General features: G+C 31.8%; 1 protein-coding gene across 9 annotated transcripts in view; it reads right to left on the bottom strand.

Moving 5' to 3' along the window:
- The window catches only part of Pcdh15 (protocadherin related 15), an 802,311-nt gene that overhangs the window by 460,809 nt on the left and 318,264 nt on the right, over positions 1-23,238 (bottom strand). For all 9 annotated transcript variants that reach the window (XM_033766616.1, XM_033766617.1, XM_033766618.1 and 6 more), the window contains 2 exons: positions 17,879-18,039; positions 3,653-3,808 (listed from right to left, as the gene is read on the bottom strand). In XM_033766616.1, the coding sequence (XP_033622507.1) occupies positions 3,653-3,808; positions 17,879-18,039 (317 nt within the window). The remainder of the gene's footprint in view (positions 1-3,652; positions 3,809-17,878; positions 18,040-23,238) is intronic.

Genomic DNA, 23,238 nt, shown 5'->3' with positions numbered 1-23,238 from the left:
ACTGTGATCCACAGATGTTTGATGGGTATCTTAGGTGGAGGACAAAATCCCACTCCAGTCCTTCCTGGATGAACTTGTTCCAAATACCAGAATTTCCCAGTTCTAATAACAATTTACTTGTAGGAATAGAATTAAGACCAGAAAGAAAAGGAGTTGTTACATTTTCAGAACTTTACAGTTTGGAACTACAATAATTCATTGTATCAAACATTTTAGAGTTATTATCAAAAGAAATAATGTTAAAGTAGTCATTTTAACTGCTTAATATTGTTACATTCAGTATAAGCTTTGGCTAGCATACAAACATCTTCAAGTCTCTTCTGCCTTTAAATTCTAACTTGAGCCCTTCATGTCTCCTAACTCTGCCCTGCTTGTTCTCTTTTCAGTAAAGTGACTTGAAAGGTAGGCAGCTCATACCTGCTATCCCTGTTACTGTACCCTCAGTATACTTCTTGATTTCATATAGTCTGGTTTCTACCTTTGCATATTTACTATGCTAGTGCTTGAATTTGATTTGTTTACTTTTTATCATGTATAAAGAAAATTTGGAAGTGGGATGTATGTCTTCTCAGTGGCCTCCCAATTGGAAAACAGTTATCTTACAAAAATGGCTTAAGAATGATGAGCATTGTACTATGAAAATTGTTTTTCAGACAAGCCAGTGTAATTATGTAATGATACAAAAGTCCAAAAGTAATCGAGAATCTCCAATTCCCCAAAGAGCTAAAAGCACTTGCAATGTCATATCTTGTTCACAAATAAGTAATTATAAACCTTGTTATCATCCTTATTTGACATTTAGATAAAAGAATTAATAATGTTTTGATGAATTCTTGACACACTAATAGAATATGTTTAGAAAGACTGTAAGAGGCTAGAATTTAATGTGTTATAAATGAGCTGATTGAGCTTATAATATGATTCAATATTATAAATACAAACCATGATGTTACTTTCTAAAAGCAGGTACATTAACGTGGTTATTGTAGTCAACTAGGATACATATTAATAGGTAGTAAGAAGGTAATTGAAACAAAGATTTGAGTTATTCTTAATTTTTGGATCAATGTACAATCCAAAAATCAAATTATGCTACTATTTCAAGTCTAATTTTTTTTTAGTGAATAAAAAGGTAACTAATTAGGACTTTTTAATTTTGAATGATTTATTTGATACATTTATGATAATGAACTTATACCTAACTTCAATGAAATTTCAGTGAAATGTGAAACATTCTGACACCAAAAATCTATAAACCCCTGCTTTTTTATTTAGATCTTTCTAATTTTAAATGTTTTATTTGTACATCATGTATCAAGGGGGAAAATAATATGGAAATATATTGCAATCTTGCACAGAGCACAACCATTTTCATTAGTTTTATTTTATTTTTAACAGGCAACGGTACAGACTACTGGGTACAATTGTATCTATGTATTACTCATAAAGATTTAATATAAAAACACGATAGCCAGGTATTTAACAAAGTGGTTCCACCTCCTGCCTCGAAAGCGCAAGGTCCTTAGTTTGGTCCCTGGCACCAAAAAGAAAAAAAAAAAAAAAAAAAAGGAGGAGAAAAACAGCTGATTTCTACTGTTTTTGTTCTACTGATGTTGTTTTTAGGATCTTTTAAAAAATAAATATAAAAAATATGGGAAAATCAAAAAGGGAAAATATAATCATCATGAATAAATTCTATACAACCAAGACTTAGATGTTATGACTAGTGTGGGAATGAGATCGGATCGCCTCAGCTGGTTATTGGGAAATTCACTGAGCTTATGGGTCAGTTCAGGCCACACATGGACAGCACTATAAAGGGAATTGAGCTTCTCAAAATAATGTTTAACATAAAATGTTTATCTTTCCATAAGTTGTATTACTCTAGTAGACATCTTTCCAGATGCCATAGGAACCAAGGTTTGGGAAAAATTGAAGATTAATAAATATAAATGGTCATAGAAAAATAATTTCTAGAAAACAGGTCATGAGCTCAACCTCGAAAGACTCTTAGAGACTTGTAATGTAGGGAAGATCTCAATGAACAGTGTGAACAGAGCCCCTCACGCAGGAAACATTTGTGAGACATGAAGAAGTTGATTAGAACAGAGTGAGGCATCATTATAAAGAATTTGAAATTAAGAATGCATAATAAATCATCAGATTAAAGATGATCTTCAATGGTTGCCAAAGGAGGTTGCTTTTTCATTCCTCTTATAATATGTGAAATTACTCAATTTCTGAATAGTAGAATAACATATATAAAATAGCATTGGTAAAAAATATTTTTAGCAAAGCACTGGAAAGATTGAAGAGGGAAGTAAAAATAGTCAAATCACACAGAATGTTTCAAATTAATTTAGATATCATAAGCATCTGTAAGAAATATAGGATACAGACAAGAATGCAGAAGCAATTGAATGTGGTTTAAGAAAAGGTTTCCAGTTAGATGTGTTGCCTAATTCACCTACATTTTACACTCAAATAAACACTGAACCAAACAAAGCAAAATCTGATTCAAAGGTTATAGTCGAGATGCTAAAAGAAAACTATTTCTATGTGCTTAAAATCAATCACACAACTATTAATTAGTATCTGTCACTACAACAAAAAACTGTTATAAGTGTTTCAAAGGCACTAAGTACCCATTGATTGTTTTGGTCATGCTACTAAAACAGGAATTTAGTTTTACCTTTTTTTTAGTAATATGATTTAGGATATCCCACAGTATGTGAAGTATAATTTTTACAAATTTATATGAATAGAAGGATGCTGAGGTAAATAAAGTACATTTTAATTAAGTCCAAAGAGAACATAGCAATTACAGGCCTACTGCTGTGTTTAATAACCAAACTACACTGATTTTCTCATATAAATTAGTTATGTAACCACAAGACTTTTTTTTTAAATCTTGAAGCAAAAGTGATTTGCTCAATTTTACCGTTACATTAATAAATTTATTTTTGTATGTCTCAGTATATAATACAAATGACTGAATCAGTCTTCTATAAATATTTTCTAACTTAATGGACTAATAAAAATAAATGGAAAATCACCATTTTAAAAAAGGAGAGAGATTTAGGATTTTGCCTCAAAAAGAAAACAAAACAAATCAAAAACAAAGAAAAACAAAACACTTTATAATAAAAGAAACAAGCTTACTTTCAAATTTTTTTCTAATATGGCCAAAATGTTTTAAAAGATTCAACTGTGATTTATAGTCAAACATTTTATATATTCCAAAAATTGATTTTAAAAATGAACAAATCAACTTTAAATTAATAAATTTCTCAGATATTTTCCCAATATTTAATTAGTGTGATTACTTCAGAGATAGAAAGACATGACCTTAAAATGATAAAAAATAACTCCTACTTTGCTGCAGTAATAACTTTCATACATAATCAAAACTAAAAATTTCTTCAGTGAGCTAAAGTTTTCCTATTGCAAACAGAATTCCCAGAATCATATCAGAAGTTACAAGAACATATTTCATCTAAGTACTAATCCTTAAAATGTCTTCTTAAAAAAGTTTTCTTATTATTCCTATAGAGTTATGCCCAGTATTGCAAAGGAATCATTTATGAAAATTTATAGAATACAGCGACATATATCAGCAAAGGAGAACACAAAGGAGTAGATTGAAACTGACCTCATTCACAGTGGCATAGTAGCTTTCATGTTTGAAAGTGGGTGAGTTGTCATTCCTGTCTCTTACCACAATTCTTACTTCGTGGTAGATAACCGTGCCCACTTTTTTGTTGATACACTGGACTTGCACAACAATGGAGTGTATGTTCATTGGTGGCTGCAACGTAGAAGTTAGACATTTAAAAAAAATAACTACTTGAAACCAATTTTTCCATCACTGTCAATGTTGTTCATCAGTAAGACGTTTATATTTGTTCATTTGTACATTTTAATAATCTAGAAAAATTAACAGTCTGTGTACTACTCTATAAAGAAGATAATTATATTTATTTAGTGTTCAATTTTGTATTCAAATTGTAATATTTTATAAAGGATCACTAATAAGTCAAAAACAAAACTAAACAGATTTGATGTGACAAAACACAATTTGTTTCTCTATATGTTAAAGAAACTATGATATGAACTTATAATTTTATTAGAAATAAATATTTATTAACTAATAAATTCCAGAGATAGTCTGTATGACTTAATGTTCATTTTCAAATTTATTAGCATATATATGATCATTACTGATATAAATTTACTTGTAGATAATCAAAAGAAAATTCTTGCTTAATCTAACCAAAACTTTTTACTCTATACATTTATTTTACTCATGATTTTTTCTTTCCAAATTTGTTCTCATTAAACACCACATACTTGTACACATAAACACACACACAAACACACAGACATAAATATCAGGCTTGGAAATAGAGATTTACAGTAGCACTATGAAGCTATGTTTTAACTATGCTTTTTTATAACTTTATATTTCATTTGCATAAATATAGTAAGATGTTTCAAGGCTATCGATTTTTGTCATTCAATACATGAATCATAAATGTATGCTCCTTTGCCTAATTAATTTTATTATAAGTGTTTGAAGAAAAAATGTAGTTAAGGCAGCAGTTCTTTATCCAGACCCTCAGACTAAGTACGTAGAGCTGGTATGGACACCTAGATATGTTTGACTGCAGTCAGAGCTCAAATACCACTAAATACTTTTCTGTGATATTTAAATCTCTTTCAATCTTTTGAAATATCCCATCCAAATATGTTGTTCTATCAGCATAACTCATCTGGTTCATACCATATTAAATACTATGCCTCCAAATGCATTCATGAATCAAAACATCACATTTTATTCCACAAATATATATAGTGAATAAAATTTGATTTAAAAAGGTTAATCTCAAAAAAGTGAAAGAAATGATCTATAAAATGTGATCTAATAAATTTGAATTATAAATAAAGTTATATATGGATTAAACTAATTTTAATATATATTAATTATCATTAGTATGTAGGCTAGATTAATTTAAAATGTTGGCAGCCACATTTGTAAGTAAGAAGAATACTGCAGAAAATATATCTAAATGGATGCAAAATATTCTTAGTCTCAAAAATGTTATGACCAATAAAGCAAAAGACAGTTGAAGGGATTTGTATCTCTATGAATAATTGCAACCAGAAAGAATAAATGGAAGTAGAGCTAACACGTACAGGAAGATCTCTAGTGAAATGCCACGTACCTCTGTGTTCTGCTTGTCTGCCCTGTTTCACTTTTAATCTTAATGTAAATGAAGATATTAGAGTCATTTGTATAAAATCTAAGAATGTCATAAGGATCAGAAGACTGTAGGAGACATGTAATGATGAAAGACATTGTTATCTTAATATTTCAAAGTAATAGAACAAAAATGTAAATTTGTATAATAAATGTAGTCTACAAGAAGGCTATTGATTTTTGAGTGTTGACCTTGTATCCAGCTACTCTGCTAAAAGTGTCAATTAAGTCTAGAAGTCTTTAGGTGGATTTTTTGGGCCTTCAATGTAGAGTATTATATTGTTAGCAAATAATGACAGTTTAACTTCTTCCTTTCCTATCTTTATTGCTTTAATTTCTTTCTCTTGTCTAATTGCTATGGCTAATGTTTCCAGAACTATATCGAAGAGCAGTGGTGATAGTGGGCATCCTTATCTTGTTCCTGATTTTAACGTGAAAGTTTTCAGTCTCCAACTTGAATGGAAAAGCAATCACTCAAACATAATAAATGGCTACAAATATTAGTATGAACATGCAATGAAATTCAGATGAGTAAAAGCTGATTTGATATGCCGACAGCTGACATTCGCTAACATGATGCTAAGGCAAAGATTATACTCATTGTTAATATCAGACAGAGAAAAGGTAGCTTTGTAACAGGAACCATCAGAAGAGAAAGTAAAATCTGAACACTTGAAGAATGTATGAAAAATTTAGCGTGCTCAAACCAAAAAGATTGTCAGGTATCTAAAAGGTTTCATGAAGAAAAAAATCTGTTAGCTCATTTATTATATCCTCACAAAAAAAAGAAAAATAAGTAAAATTTATTACAGAATATGTTTCTATATTTATTCTCTTAATACAAAGTGGCACAATATAAAACAGACTAACCTGTTAAGCAAGCCCCATCACAAAATTTATGCAAGCCTGAGGATAAAATACCATTTAGAGACATGCAACTTAGAAGTTTTCTGGACAGAATTTGAATTAAATGACCTCTATTTTTTTTGCTGTCAATTTAAAAGTATTTGCATTAATAGACCTTTTACAGAGGATTCTGTGTGTTTTAATTGCAAAGTAAAAACAGGATAAATGAGCGTGCTGTTAGCCCTTCTTGTACCTCTTAGAAGACAGTCAGGTGAATTATATTCTCCTAAAGTTATTTATCTTCTAAATATTTCAAGAGAGACCTATAAAACCCTTCCATCTGAACTAATTCAACATTGAGTGGTAGCACTGTGACAGAAAGGTCACAGTCTTTTCAAGTAGAGGATCAACAGCAGTGTTCACTGAGCCTCCCCTTGGTCCTGCTAAGTACTCATAAATTAGACATGGCCAAGTCACCTGGAACTATTGTCACTCTCAACTTGAGCTCCCTGTACAACTCCTGGTAGCATGGATAACACTTAGTAGGCAATAAATTCCAACCACAATGGACTGTGCTGAAGTCAAGAAGTCCCTGTGGCTAATATATAACACATAGTGTAATTTTGCCCTGGAATATATTCTCTTCTGCTGTTTAAGAAGGTCATAAATACATCAAGTACAGTTCTCCTAAGTCTATTATTGAGACCTTAGGGATTCCAAACCATGTAGAAATACATTAGCAAAATTTTGGTTTATCTTTCATAACTGGTGGCAAAAAAAATCAGCTGTAAGTTTATCTTTTGAAATTCTCCTTAATTACTTAATTTATGAAACAAGAAAATAAGGTGTACAATTTATACTGCAGTAATAACTTAAAACAGCTACTAATAATACATACCTTGAAATGCAAATGTTACTCCTAATTTCTTTCTTTTTTCTTTCTTTTTTGTTCCCTGGGATAGAACTCCGGTCTTTGTGCTTATGAGGCAAGCAAAAGAATCACTGAGCTAAATCCCAGGACCTGTTACTCTTAATTTTAAAAACTGAATGCTTAACATTATACTAGGACTACACAGTACTCATCTGAAATTTAAAGGGAATTGAGATTTTCTAGAAATCACATTATTGGGAGAGTTTAATGATATGGAGGATTCATTATTTGGAAGGAAATAATTTTTGAGCTAAGCTAAATAATTAATATTTTAGGCAAAATATATTGAACTGTCACCGGAGGGAAGAGCTTTTGTTATTATTTCTTCCTATGTACTTATTGTACTTTTACAAAATGAAAAATCTTTGTAATTCCTCAAATAAAGTGGAAAAAAGACAGTATCTATAGAAATTTAAATAAATTTAAATAAAAAATAAATTTATGTACCTCACAAATTAAAACTTCATGATGAATAATAGTATAGGTACAGAAGTTATTTAATGAAGAATATACAAAGTTGAAAACATAATTAGGTTTATGCAAAATTTTTAAATATTTTTCACAATGAATTATTAAGAACATTCAGGTATTATTAAATAGTAGATATTTTGTTTTATGGAAAGTTTTATGTGAGTTGGGATTTTTACGACCTAGCCCTTGGACAGCAAATATATATCCTATAAAATAGAAATGAAATGAGCATAAATAATTAAAATGAAAGTTGTAAAAGCCTTTTTAAGGTTTTGAAATACAGAGCAAGTAATTACATTCCAATGTTACCATTAGGAAAAAGCTTTACATAAAGAGTTGCATGTAATTTTACCCCTTGGTAGTAGATAAATTTTAACTCTTATTACTGGACAAAGGTGATTTCAATGCTTATGTTTGAAAGAATACCAAGGAAAGTATGGAAAGAAAGAAAAAACAAAATTGCATTTAGGAGGCAGAAATGATTTTGGCTTTCCTAGATTATAATTTATATATTTCTAAAAATAAATTTTATATATAAGGCCCAGATTAAATAAAGGAAATTCTAAGGGCTAAATACAACATTTTTTAATTAAAAAAAAAACTTACTACTACTAAGTTCAGAATTCTTTTGGACTACTAGATCTGGAAAAGGGTAGGTAAAGAAGTAAGTTCAAACAATTGAGATTTTTTCCTAGTGCGTATGAGAACTAGGAAATTTATAGTAAAGTTATGGTAATGGATGCACATGCAAGATACTATATGGATATAAGGCTACTAAATTGAAGCAGTTGAATGGGTTGTGGCTTGGGCATAGTGTTCAATGTTACTATGAAAGAAGAGAAACTAAGATTTTGGCACTATCATAAATACAATTTATCTTTGTTTAAATGCTTCTAAAATTGTTCGCAGAGTTTTGTGATAAGTATTATACCAAAATCGTATTTTTCTTAATATTTTAATCATTTATGATATCTTGACCAGTATTTCATGCGCAAAATTGATTAAAGAATATTGGTCACATCAGACAACAATTTGACTTTCATACATGATTGTCCTTTATTACAAAGACTTTGCATTTTCCTGAGAAACATTATATATTGGTAGTTTTGACTTTTGACCTTATACTTTCTTTTATACATAGTGCAATCATTTATGTAGCCTTACCAAGCAGAATGAAACCAGAATAAAATAATCGTGACCATCACAGTAGGATTTATGGATGAAGCTTGAAAATCACCATTGGTTCATACTCATACAATTTCATATGAAAGTTTTCTAATTATGTATAAGAATTTAGGTGTTAGTATTTTTAATTTTTATTCTTATCTTTAGAAATTTTTTAGATTATTATTATTTTTTCTCATTGAATTTATTGGTACATTTTAGGTACACAGTACAGTTACAGTCATCGTTGGGATCTTGTACCTTTACATGACAGGTCTTGGTTCTCATTTTTCCCCATACTCCTGCCCTCCCTTTAACCCCTCCACCCTTCTCTATTTACAAAGACTTTGTTTCTATTTTTTCATTTTTGCATATTTTTTCTTTTCCCATCATTGCTTTCCCCTCCCTTTCACTTCCCCTACACCTTTAGCCCTTCTATTCCTATTTCACATTGTCAGTTATACAACTTGGATCTTATTTACACTTTTAGTTTTTCACACCAGAGAAACTATTCGGTGTTTGTTTATATTAAATTCCTTTTATTTCTATGCAGCTATAATTATATAAATAAAGGGTTATTAATGGACTCGATGAACAAAATGTAAAAAGTATGGTTTGGAACACTTTTCCTGGAAAACAAAATTTATTCTAGTTGCTGCTGGAAGGACAGGTATAATTGTGTATAGATGGACCAGTGACCTTGTGACATTTTGGCTATGATTAAGTCAAGGCAGGAACTATGAAATTATTCTTTCTGTTCTAAATAAAGCACACACGCACACACACAATGACTGTAGTTAGTCTCAGCATAGCATTACAGACTGAAACTTCACCAGTCTCTTCAGTTACACAATAATAAACTCAAAATTGAAAATCTAAATGTAAGATCCAAACTAAGATTGGCCAAAGAAAACGCACTTCAACTTTCAACAAAGCCATAAATTCAGAAAATATATTTCTGGATAATTCCCCAAAAGAAAAAAGTACAATAGCAAAAATAGATAGGACTACATCAAGCTAAAAAGCTTCTGCACAGCAGAGGAACAGTTAACACAGTGAAGAGACAATTTATGGAAAAGGAAGAGATTTTTATAAACCATCTGACAAAATATTAATATCTACAATATATAAGACATTAAAAAGACCAATAACAAACTAATTAAAATAGGCAAAAGATATGAATTGACTCTTCTTAAGTGGAAAGATTCAAATGGACAACATATACATGCAAAAATGCTGAGTTACATTATCTACCAGGAAACTGCAGATTAAAAATCACAGTAAAGTAAGAACTAACTCTAATTAGAGTGGATTTTGTCAAAAAGACAAAGCACAACATATATTGAGAAGGATGTAGAGAAGAAAGAACTATCATATGCTGTTGGAGGGAATGTAAATTAGTGCACCTTTTAGGGAAACCAAGATGGAGATTCCTTAGGAAGCTTAAAGTAGAGCTACTTTAGCTTATACCTAAAGTAAATGATGTCAGCATATCAAAAAGATACCAGCACATCCAAGTCTATCAAACTATGCATGATAAATGAGATGTGGAATCAATCTAGGTGTTCATCACTGGATGAGTGGATAAAGAAAATATGGCACATAAATACAATGAAACATTATTTAAGCTTTAAAAATAATTTGCAGTAAAACAGATGGAACTGAAGGGTATCATGGTAAATCAGACACAGAAAAACAATATGAATATGTCCACTTGCCACTTAACATCTGAATATGTTCTCTTAACACTGGATATTAAAAAAGTCAATCTGGATGTATAATTGGTTACTAGAGGGTGCGAAGGTAGGAGGAAATACAGATGATAGAAGGGTACATACTAGGTAGTAAAATATACTCAGATAAAATTACTGAGTTCTAATGTTAGAAATGAAGATACACAGTTCACCTTTTCAGGCTTGTATTAAGTGTTTCACATTTATGCCTATAGCTTACAGATGAAATCAAATCTAAACATTACTACTGCAGCATTATATTTGTTAGCAGTTTTCCAAAGTTGAACACCATACTAATATACTTGTGAAGTTTTGAGGGTTCATAATTTAAATCCTTTATAAAATTATGAAACTCATAGTTCAAGGTTGCGGAGAAAGACTTCAGAGAAAGTTTTGTTGCTGCAATAACACTATTTATGTAAAGAAATTTATGTAAAGAAATATGAATTGTCTCAGCAGCAAAACAGAGCAAATGTTTAGGGTATATCTCATAACAACTATAAAACTCCATGTAATGTCCACCGAGTTAAAAATACTTTGATTGCTATTTTGGGAAAATTAGTTTGGAACTATTTTATTGAGAAGCAATCCACAGAATTTTTTGTACAATAATATTTTTATAAGAATATTCTGATTTTAATAAAAAATCTTTGGCTTATGAAGAATTCATAAAAATGCTCTCAAACTCAAGTTGATGGGAGAGAATACTAAAATACCAACACAATAAAAATGTAATACCATTTGTTTGGGTACAAATTGTAACTTTACCAGAGACAGAAGAAAATGACTTGATCTTTTATCACATGGTCAATAGGTTCCATTTTTCTTGTGTATATTTTCTACTTTTCTCCTTGTTAACAAAAATTCCTTTGTATATTTAAAAATTTGATCTCTGATTTTCTTCTTTTGTTATTGAGTCTAGGTCTTTCTGATGTGTACTCCATTCCAGCTCCATATAAATTGGTTTTTACCATTACCTTTCTATTTTTTAAATATTATTTTAACTATACAAATTTAAAGAAGACAATTACCACAGTTGCTTCTCTACCTCCTCGCTACTATTTTGCATTTAGATAGTTAAAGCTTTTTTCTTTTAGTTATTCTGAAATATATGATAGACTATTGTTGAATGTAGTTTCTCCTCTCTCCTATAGAACGCTAGAACTTAGTATTTTTTTTTTGCATTTTCAATAATTTTTTGAAAGGTATATATCTTTTTTTGTTGAGTTTATTGGTATGTTTCTGGTATACAATACATTCCTAATTGGGATCTTGTATCTTTACATGACTTATCGTTTTTTCCCTCATTGAGTTTATTTGTACTTTTAAAGTATATAGTACAGTTATATTTATCATTGGGATCTCGTACCTTTACATGACAGATCTTGGTTCTCATTTTTCCCTATACCCCTGCCCTCCCTTCATGCCCTTTCCTCTCCCCTAGTTACAAAGAAAGTCTATGTTTCCATTTTTTCCTTTTCTCATATTTTTTCTTGTCCCTTATTACCTTTCCCTTACCCTTTCCACTTCCCCTACACCTTTAGCCCTTTTCTTCCTATTTTACATTGTCAGTTAAACAATTTGGTTCTTATTTACATTTTTAGTTTTTCACACCAGAGAAACTATACAGTATTTATTTCACTTAAGAGTATGGCCTCAATATGCATCCATATTCCTACCAATGACTCTAGTTTCTCATGCTTTATGGGTGAGTAGTACTTAGAAAAACCAAATTTTCTTTATTCAGTCTCCAACTGAGGGGCAATTGGGCTGTTTCCAAGTTTTAGTTATTACAAACTGTACCGCTATAAACTTGGGTTTGCATATATCATTGGGGTATGATTCTTTTAATTCTTTTGAAAAGATACCCATCAGAGGGATAGCTGGATCGAATGGGACCTCCAATCATAGTTCTTTGAGGTAACTTCACACTGATTTCCACAGTGGTTGCACCCATCAGTCTGCATTCCAACAACAATGGAGAAGGGTTGCTATCTCCCTAGAGCCCAGCTAACATTTGTTATTGGTTGATTTCTTGATAGCAGCCATCTTTCTGAGGTGAGCTGGAATCTCAATGTTATTTTCATTTGCATATCTAAGTTCTTTTCACTTCTCTTTCTGTGTCAAAGCTTTTGATATTCCACTTTTCAATTATATGTGCTAGTTCATGTATGACTGAGGTTCTGCTCATGATATCTTTTCCTGCACCATTGTCTTCAAGGGTTCCATTAAACCTCTCTTCCATCTGGTTAGTGTTTCCGTTTTACTATTTAGATCTTTGATCCATTTTGATTTTAGTTTAATGCATGAAAAGAGACATGGTTTAGTTTTAAATTTTGGCAAATTTTCCAGCACCATTTATTAAGAGACTATCTTTCTTCCAGTTGAGAGTTTTTGTCTCCTTTGTCAAAGATGAGGTGGCTGAGTAAGTTTGGAGTTATTTCTGCATCTTCTAATCTGTTCCACTGATCCTCAAGTATGTTTCTTTGCAAGTAACATGTCGATTTGTTTAGTTTTGTTTTTATCACAGTAGCTTTTTAGTATAATTTGAAGTGGGGGATTGTGATTCCCCCATCATGTCTGGGTTGCCTAAAACTGCTCTTGCTATTCTAGGTCTCTTCTTTTTCCCAATAAATTTTTGGATTGTTTTCTCAAGCTCTGTGATATGTGCTGCTGGAATTTCAATTTTGTTTGCATTAAATCTATATAGAAAATTTTGGAATATGGCCATTTTAACTATATTTGTTGTTCCTACCCAGGAACAAGTGATGTCTTTCTGTTTTCTGATATCATCTTTGATCTCTTTTTTCAGAGTATAGTGGTTTTCGTAGTAGAGGTCTTTGATTTCTTTTGTTAGATTGATTTTTAGGAATTTAATTTTTTAGCTGCCATTGTGAAAGGAGTTGTTTCTCCAGTTCCTCTCTCAGTGAGTCTGTTGTTTACGTATAGGAAGGCTATTGGTATTTGTGTGTTGAACTTGTATCCAGCTACTCTACCAAATTTGATTATTAAGTCTAGAACATTTTTGGTGGCGTTCTTGGGGTTCTATGTATAGGATCATGCAAATCATGACAACTTAACTTTTTTGTTTCCTATCTTTATTCCTTTTATTTCTATCTCTTGTCTAGTTGCTGTGAATAATGTTTCCAGAACTATAAAGAACAGGAGTGGTGATAGTGGACCTCCTTGTCTTATTCCTGATTTAAGTGTAAAGGATTTTAGTTTTTGACCATTTAGTATGATATTGGCTGTTGCTTTCTCATAGATGACTTTTATCAGGTTGAGATATTTCAATTTTCTGTAGGGTTTTTAATCATGAATGCATGTTAGATTTTGTTGAATGCTTTTTCTGCATCTTTTGAGATGATCATATGGCTTTTGTCCTGACTATATTAATATAGTGTATTGAGTTTCTTGATTGGCATATGTTGAACCGTCCCTGTATCCCTGGGATGAATCCCACTTAGTCAGGGTGGATGATCTTCTTGATGATCTTCTGCATTTTCTTTGCCAGTATTTTATTGATAATTTTTGCATCTATATTCATTTGGGAGATAGGCCTACAGTTCTCTTTTTCATCTGGCTCTTTCTGTTCTTTTGGAGTCATTGTGATGCTTGCTTCCAGGAATAAATTTGAGTGTATTGCTTCCCTTTCAATTTCATTGAAGAGTTTAAAAAGTAGTGTCAATAGTTCTTCTCTAAATGTCTTGTAGATTTCAGCAGTGAAGCCATCAGGTCCTAGTTTTTCTTTTTCTTTTTCTTTTTTTTTTTTTGGTAGCAGGGATTGAACTCTGGTCCTTGCTCTTGCTAGGCAGGCTACCAAACCGCTGAGCTAAATCCCCGGCCCCCTAGTTTTTCTTTATTCGTAAGTTTTTAATTATATTTTCAATCTTGTTAATTGATACTGGGTTGTTTAAAATAGTTTTTTCATTTAGTTTAGAATATTTATGACTTCATTCATCTTTGGTAATTCATATGTATCTAGAAATTTGTGTTTCCCATCTTATTGGCATTAAGTTCTCAAAGTAGGTTTTAATGATCCTCATGATTTCCATTGGGTCCCTTATTTCACCCCTTTCATTCCTAATTGCATGGGTTTGGGCCTTTTCTTTCCCTGTGTTTGGTAATGCTGGCTAAGGATTTGTTGATTTTTTTTATTCTTTTGAAGAACTAACTCTTACTTTATTGATTTGTGTTTATGTGTGTATTATGTGTGTGTGTGTGTGTGTGTGTGTATTGTGTTGTTATCTTAATCTCCAACGCATTGATTTCTGCTCTGATCTTTATAATTTCCTCCCTTGTTTGAACTTTGGGTTTGTCCTGCTCTTCTTTTTCTAGAAGCTTAAGGTTCAGCATTAGTTTGCTTTTTTTGTGTTCACTCTATTTTCTTCTTATGAGTATTCACTGCTATGAATTTCATTGTGTCACATAAATTCCAATATGTTGTACTGGCATTGGCATTTAATTGTAGAAACTGTCTGATTCCTTCTTTAGTTCCTCTGTGACCCAATAGTCATTCAGGATGGTGTTGTTCAATTTCTATGTGTTTATAAAATCCTCATGGGTTTTTTTGCTATTGATCTCTAATTTCATTGCCCTATGATCTGATGCACACACACACACACACACACACACACGTGTGTGCGTGTGAGTGCGTATATATATGTGTGTCTGTGTGTGTGCATATATATATATACATATATATATATGTATATATATATATTAACTATAGTTCCTTTGCACTTAATTAAACTGTTCTATGAGCAAGTTTAAACTGGTCTATGAGCAAGTTTGTGGTCTGTTTTGGAGAACAACCCGTGTGGAACTGAACTGAATGTGTGTTCTGATTCAGTGGTATGGAACACTCTTTAAACATCCGTTAAGTCCATTTTTTCAAGAATTTGGTTGAGTTTTAGTATTTTATTGTTTATTTTTTATCTAGCTGATTTATCTATTTGTATCAGTAGAATATTGAGGTCCCCCACTATCATTGTATTAGTGATTAGTTGATTTTTCATGTCCATTGATACTTGTTTTATATAGTTGTGTATACAGAATTTGGTTCATAGATATTTATGATTATTATCTCCCTCTTGGACTGTGCCCTTTACAAGGATGTAATGGCCTTCTTTGTGTCTTTTAATTAGTGTTGGTTTGAAATCCATTTTTTTTCTGCAAATAGGATAGTGACTTCTGCTTTTTCAGGTTCCTTTTGCATGGATTATATTTTTCCACCCTCTAAATTTCAGTCTATGAGTTTCTTTTTGAATTAAGTTTGTTTCTTGTATGCAGTATATTTTTAGGTCTTGCTTCTTGACACATTCTGCCAGTCTATTTCTTTTTATTGGTGAATTGAAACCATTAACATGGATGGTTATAACTGATGTGTACTGACATCCTTTTCATGACCTTTTCTTGCTGGATTATCTGTCTTTGCATTTAATTTCTTGTCTTGCCTGATAGATTCATTTTTCTGGGGTTGTGACTTTCATGTCTTTTAATAGGATACTGTTCGAAATACTTTGGACTGCTGGTTTGGTATTCATGAAGTCCTCAGGTGTTCTTTGTTATGAAAGTATCTTAGATTTACATTGATTTTTGAAAGATAGTTTTGCAGGGTACATCAATCTGAATTGGAGGTTGTCTTCTTTTAGGGATCTGAATATTTTAGTCCAGGCTCTTCTTGACTTGAGAACTTGTGTTGAGAAGTCTGCTCTGATTCTCTTAGCCCTTCCTCTGTATGTGATTCTTTTTCATTTCTAACTGCTTGTAGGATTTTGTTTTTCTGTTGGGTTTCTGCAGTTTTGACTAGTATATATCTAGGTCTAGATTATTTATTTATTTATTTGTTTGTTTGTTTGTTTGTTTATTATTTTGTTTTTTTGAGACAGGGTCTCACATGTAGTTGAGACTGACCTGGAACTCACTATGTAGCCCAGGCTGGTCTGGAACTCACTCTGTAGCCCAGGCTGGTCTCGAACTCACAGCGATCCTCCTACCTCAGCCTCCTGAGTGCTGGGATTACAGGGGTGCTAATTTTTTTAAAAAATTATGGCTAGTTAGAGTCCTATATGCCTCACTTATCTGTGTGTCAAGTTTTTTTCCCCTGCATGGGAAGTTTTCTGCCATTACTTCTGTGAATAGTTTTTTTTTTTTTATTCATGTCATTTTTACTATCTCTTATTTCTACATTGATCAGTCTAATCTTCTTCTTTACATCATATAAGAGCTGCTGGTGTCTGAAAGGGCCTCTGGGTGGTGCCTGAGAACCTATGCTGCTCTTTTCTGTGGGTTTTCTTCCTCAAGTCTCTGCTGTTTAGCTGCTGGTGTCTCTCTGGTACATTTTCTATGTAATTTCATTATTTTACAATTAAATAAAATTATAATTTCCAATTGCAGCTAGATTTGGCATGAAAGAACAGATTTACTTCACTGATTTCACAAAATAGATGGGCACTGGGTTAAGAATTTTCAAATAAAAGCCTTTACACTTTGATCAATAAAGCCATAAAACCACTGTGACAGCTGAAAGAGTTTTTCACAAAAATTTCAAGATTAGTAAAGAATACAGTGACCTACAACCAAAATAAGAGGCATATAGAGATTTATTAAAGACTGTCGATTTTAAGCATGGAGATTAAAGGCTCATGTATTCTATCACCTATTGCAAAGTGGGTCATAAACCCTGACCGATGATGGGATATAAGTGGCATTCAGTACATAAAGTATTAATTTTGGGGCAGGCATGTTTAGCTCTACTCCATGAGTTTTCCACTTAATTAGTGGTACACTTTCCTGAACATTAATTACTTCTTATATCACTCCACCCTCATTTCCCTTCTAGGGCCTCCACAAAGGCTGGGATGCACAGAAGTGGCAACATAGTTGTTTTAGAGAGATACATGAATATACTTTTTAAATGTCTAGAAACAACACAGGCAATAATTTTAATAATTTAGCTGTTAATAATGAAATGCTTATTTCATGCTACTTGAGAATTACTTGAGTAGGATAATAACATCTTCTTTTCCTTTTTTTTTCACAGGCACAGAAGCACACTGTGAGGTCCTTTTGCTAAGGCTTAGGACCTTAAGAACAGCTAACTGTGAGGACACCCAGCAAACTTCTATCCTCAAGCCCACAGCAGAGTGGTACTCTATCACTTTGCCATCGTTAGAAATGGATAACCTTAGTGCTTGTGGTACTTGCTCAAGATTACCACCTTTTTATTCTGCACACTCTCCGCTCTTCTTCAAAAGTCTAACAAGTTTCTAGAATACTGAAGGGGGAATACGATGGTTCTCTCAGACTCAAGTTAGTTTCTTTTCTTCTTTCAAGGAGTTAATTTTCCATTGCTGATATACCAGAAGATCAACTCATATTATATAAAGAAGTTAACATCTATGAATAAACACATGCAAACATTTAAACTACAACAATGTTATAACAGGACAAAGAGAAAAATTCACTAACATCTCTATCCAGAACTCTGCCAGTACTGTTCAGGAAAAGCATTTGTTTCACAGGATCCAACAGCACCCAGTAATCCACATTGTCCTTCAAGGAGAGTTCTATGGTGGGGTCTGGTCCTCCAGCAGTGCCTTTTATCAGCATGTTGTCCACCAGAATTGTACCTGAAAACCAAGGAAAGGTATTTACGAGCAAATACTACTAAAATGCATTCTTTAGCTCTTAAACTGCAGCTGTCTTATAAACAGTTACAAAAACAGAAAATATTCAACTGTGTATATAATTTATAAAATTTTCCTTGCTAAAGGATAAAAAGGTGTCATCACACTCTTCTTAAGTGGTATGTTACGGAAGTGAGGTAAGGGGTTGAATTCAGGCACTTGTTAAGTTTCATCATCTATTTCTTGTTTCTCTTTAACAACATGAATTTCTGTCTCTCCCTGTCCATCACTTCTCCCGGGAATTATCAATGAGTTTTATCCTGAACAAAAGGAAATGCCTGTAATAACTGAGTCTGATATTCCATTCACTCAGTAAGACTTCTGATATGAAAAGCGATAGCTCAAAAATAAGAGAGGAAGTAAAAGGCAGAGATAAAGAAGTAGCAGAATCTCCCATGGTGAGAACGGTATTTTTTCTTTTATCTTAAAACAAATCCATAAAACATAAATCTTCATGTGAAAGACAAAACTATTTCATAGATACACAATAGAAGCCATTATTCTTTATGACACATCTAGGTACTCATCTAGAAGCACACACCACTTCCACTGTAACATTGTGATGCTTGCTTTCTTAATTGTTTTTTTGAGCAGGCTAAATCGTGCAGACTTCTTGAATAAGACTTGAAAAGAAAGCACGTCTCCAGTATTTTCTGTTCTGTTAATGATTACATGTATTTCACAAGTGGAATGCAAGCAGGTTTGGTGCAACTCAGATCTCATATTTCCCACTCACAGCAAAAATCTCTTTGATGTACAATAATGTACTAACTAATCTCCTTTCTTAAACATGGTATATTGCAGAGATGTGACTATGTGAATACAAATATAATCTCCTAAAGACACTTGAATAAATGGAAAATATGTAGGGAACACCTTCTCTTAGGATAGCACACAAAATGTACACATAATTGATAAATCTGAATCTGGCTTAAGGAATATAATGCAAATCCTAAGAACCACACTTGCATAAGGCATAAAATTGGCTTAAATATTATACTACTATATGATTACATAAAGAAAGACAAAAAGGTTCTTTGTAAGATTTTTACAACAGTTTGATAATAATAATACTAATAATAATTGTCTAATTTTTTAATATAATTTCTAATGTGTTTTTTTACCCAGGAAATTTTGGAATTAACCATTTTTCTTGTAATAATTAAGCTAAATGATGTTCAAACACATATACATTTCCAAATGGCCAAATATTCCTTCTAGTCTTTCACATATTAGCAAAAAAGTAAATTATTTATAAACTTATATTTTAATTTGTGACTGAAATGTATAACCATCAGAAAATATACCCCAAAATACAGGTCACATGTTCATTGCATTTTCGAACTTAAAATATGTTCAAGAATATGTTCAAATTCCCAGTACACACTCATTTGCAAATAATTTACTTTGTTGATTTCTGAGAAATTATTTAGTCTGTTTCAAGGTATTCAAATTTATGTTTTTATATAGCACTGAAATAAATTAAATTTATATAGTAAAACAGAATTGAATATGTGATCTATCAATGCTTATTAACTTATTATTTTACTTCCTAGGGATAACTGTGCAGCTCATTCATCTATAGTACTGGATTCTTCAGAGAGATCAATGTATTATCAATTACAAATGTTCATGTAGGCTCTATTTTTATGCAATAAACCACATTTTAAATTTTTTTCATTTATAATCTTCTTACACAGCTAAGTCTTCCTTTTTATTTGGAAAGAATGGTTTTCCAGATTGCAATAGAACATAAATTTACTGGAAACTACTTTATGAATCAATACAACTTCTTTATGATGCTAAATGCTTCCCTCTGTTTAGTAATTGTATATAAGACAGTTTGCATAAAAAGAACCCATTTGATTGTTTTGATGAGTGAATGAGATTGCTTATTTGATATGGTAACTGAAGTCTGGTACAGAAAAGAAGTAAACAATCATAAGCTTTGGTTATTATTGTTGATGTCACTAGCTCTGTTCTGGAAGGAAAAGCTTCTGAAGCTAAACAATACATATTTACCTCATGTTATAGATATCTTTACAAACTATTCTTTGTGTCACAGTTAGGTTTATCGTGGTTAACAGCTAGGCATAGCAAGTTGTCAGGAATCTATCTAGTAAGTGATGGCTGATAGAAGGTAGAAGGCAGGGAGGGAACGATCGCTTTAGATACATGATATAGAGGTCATTGTGTTTCCAATGGTAACATGCTGTATTCCCACTGACAGGCAATTCATCTAGGACTGCGGTCACCATCCTTTGCATTTTCTAACTTGAGACAGTTTTGGATTTTCTCACCAAAACTCACCTTAGATTTGATGGTGGGAAAAGATTTATTCAATGAATTTATAGTAGAAGCTATCTTTACATTGAATAATTTGCATTATATTGAATAATTTATATTAATCTCTAGCACAGTATTTGGTTGTAGAAGATATATATATATATATATATATATACACATTTCTAGTATGTGCATATACTATATATACTAGTGTATATATATATATATATTTCTTTTATATATATTTAAATATATATTCCCTCATATATACACATATATACACAAAATATACATGTATATGTATGCTATAGAAACTAAATATGTGTGTGATATAAAACATAATTGCAAATTTAATGTTTTCCTGCAAAACGTTATATGATTCTTTAAATAGGCAGCACTAGCACAAATGGATTACTTGCAAAATTATTGTGAAAGTGGCAAAAGGGAGAGAAGTCTATGGCCTTTTAAATTAAACTAGCTGACATGAAGTTGAAACAGATTTTCTACAGAGAGAAGAACACTAATTGATTTATTGGATTTATTCCAAACACGAAAAAAGTAATAAATAATTAACAAAAAAATAAATAAACCTTTTGCATAGAGTGCACTACTTATAAATATAAAATAATCATTCAAAGATATATATAATCAACATGAATTGCATTAAACGTCTCCAGCAATGTTTCAGCAGTCTAAACCAACTGGAAGAACAGTTAGTTACAGCATATAACTAGAAGCACCTATTGCTTTCTCCTTCATATTCGTCTCTGCAAGTAAAAATAAAATAATTTGATTAAATTACAAAATAAAAAATAATAATGTAAGGTTACTAGTGAGGTTAAGAAGTGAGTATAGTAATTTTATAGTTAGTAAAATCTAGATTCCAAGATTATCATGCTAAAATAAGACTCTGTATATTCAGATCCTTGTTGTGAAAAATTCCAGAACTTCTAGAAGTTTTCTCTACTCTAGTTTTTCAAACTTCTTGGCCTACAAAGATATAATCCATAAAATTGATCTATTCCTTTGTTCCTATCACTTGAGAACTTTTATGTAGCAGGAAATATATCATATCATATGGAATTTTGGTTAGATTGTGATTTAAATGGTAATATGTTGACCACAGATAATTCTTGCTAAAGATGGAAAATTACAGGTAAGAAGTCATTAGCAGTTGGACAAAATCTTGGTGATATTAAAACCAAACTACTTTGCCATTTGTCTTTTCTTTTAACTGTAAAGCACAAATACTAAAAAATGAGAGGTGTTGCTAAAGTATTCTTTCACATGTCTTAAGGAATACTAACTTTTATTTACTTTACTTCATGAAAAATAATAGATGATGTACTAGCATTTCATCAAATTTCAAAACTAAAACTTGATTAATGTGAATTTTTAATGTCTTAACTTTTTTAGGAACTTACATGAATACTTTGATGTTTAGTCAAGTTCTAGTATTTATTTTACGTTGTTAATAAAAAGTATTAAATGCGTGCACATTCATTACACATTCTGTGACTTGTTATATTTCTTTGATTATGTTAGTTGTCCACTGAGTTCTTGAGAATCTTACATAAAAGTCATATAGACATAAATTTACTGTTTGCAATCTCATGCCCTATATTTTTCTTGACAAAGGTTTGAAGAATTTGAATGGAAGTCATTCTGAAGTGAAATATAGTATAATATAATATAATTGTTAGTTACCTGACCCTATTTATCATAAATATAGATATTGATATAATTTCTGACATCATAGGGAAGAATTATGGATGAGTAAAAATGGAATTCAGAGTGGGAGTACAGTTTTAAAAATGAGCCCACAGAGATGGAATTCCTTTGAATAATGATATTACCTCTTTTCCACTGTGGCGGAGAAAAGAATGCCAAACATAGCAGCTGTGTCTAGAGTTTAAAGAAATGTGGTTCTGATGAAAAGTTCTTCTCCATGCCACCAGCCTCATATCTTTATGCCTTACATGAAGTCTTTCCCTTGAGTGTGGGCAGAAACTGACTTTCTGCTACCACACAGAGTGTGGTAAATGGGATGAGAAGCCTGTTTCCATAAGGTAATTAGTGATTACATTACAGGAAATTCTAGAGACCAGAGCGACTTTGTTGTTGAGCACCAGCCCCCTTTTGTCTTTTATTTGATAGCTTTGACAAAGCAATAGTTCACGCTGGGAGGAGCACATGGGGAGGAACTCTAAGATCATTTAGTAGCTAAGGCAGTCTTCAGCTCAGAACCAGCCAGATATGGAAGACTTTGGTCCCACAACTGCAAGGGGCACGACTGTTCACACAACTGAGCAAGCACTCAGGTGGGTACCTCCACAGTCGAGTCTCAGCCTAGACCATAGCCCTGACAACTTCTTGATCAAGGTCTTTTGAGACTAGCAATGTCTATGCTTTGCTGAGCATAGACTCTTGATCCAAAGAAGTTATCAAACAATAAATGTATGTTGCTTAAGCCATTAATTTTCGATAATACTGCTGTATAGCAAAACACATAATGCAAAAGTCAAAACATCTATGTTCATATCCTGGGCCCAATGCATACGAACTCTATGACTGCAGGCAAGCTTCCCAGATTCTTCTAATCAGCAATATGGGTTTTTATACAGAATAAATAAAATAACATACAAAAACAGAAGCAAATGATTACTAAAAGCACATAATTAGTGAATAATACTATTTACCTCATTGTTTTTGTAAGCTCATATAGATTCCAATACATGATACGGTTATTGATTTTCACTGAATTGGGAGCACAACGCAGTATATTTTATATATACTATGACTTACTTTGGAACTGAGATCAAAGAAGCCTGACATATGCACAGAAGCCAACAGAAA

The sequence above is a fragment of the Fukomys damarensis genome, unplaced genomic scaffold (genome assembly GCF_012274545.1).
Source record: "Fukomys damarensis isolate Sample0158 unplaced genomic scaffold, DMR_v1.0_HiC HiC_scaffold_20, whole genome shotgun sequence".
Classification (NCBI taxonomy): domain Eukaryota; kingdom Metazoa; phylum Chordata; class Mammalia; order Rodentia; family Bathyergidae; genus Fukomys; species Fukomys damarensis.
The sequence above is the reverse complement of the archived record's forward strand: the minus strand, read 5'-3'. Positions and strand labels throughout refer to the sequence as shown.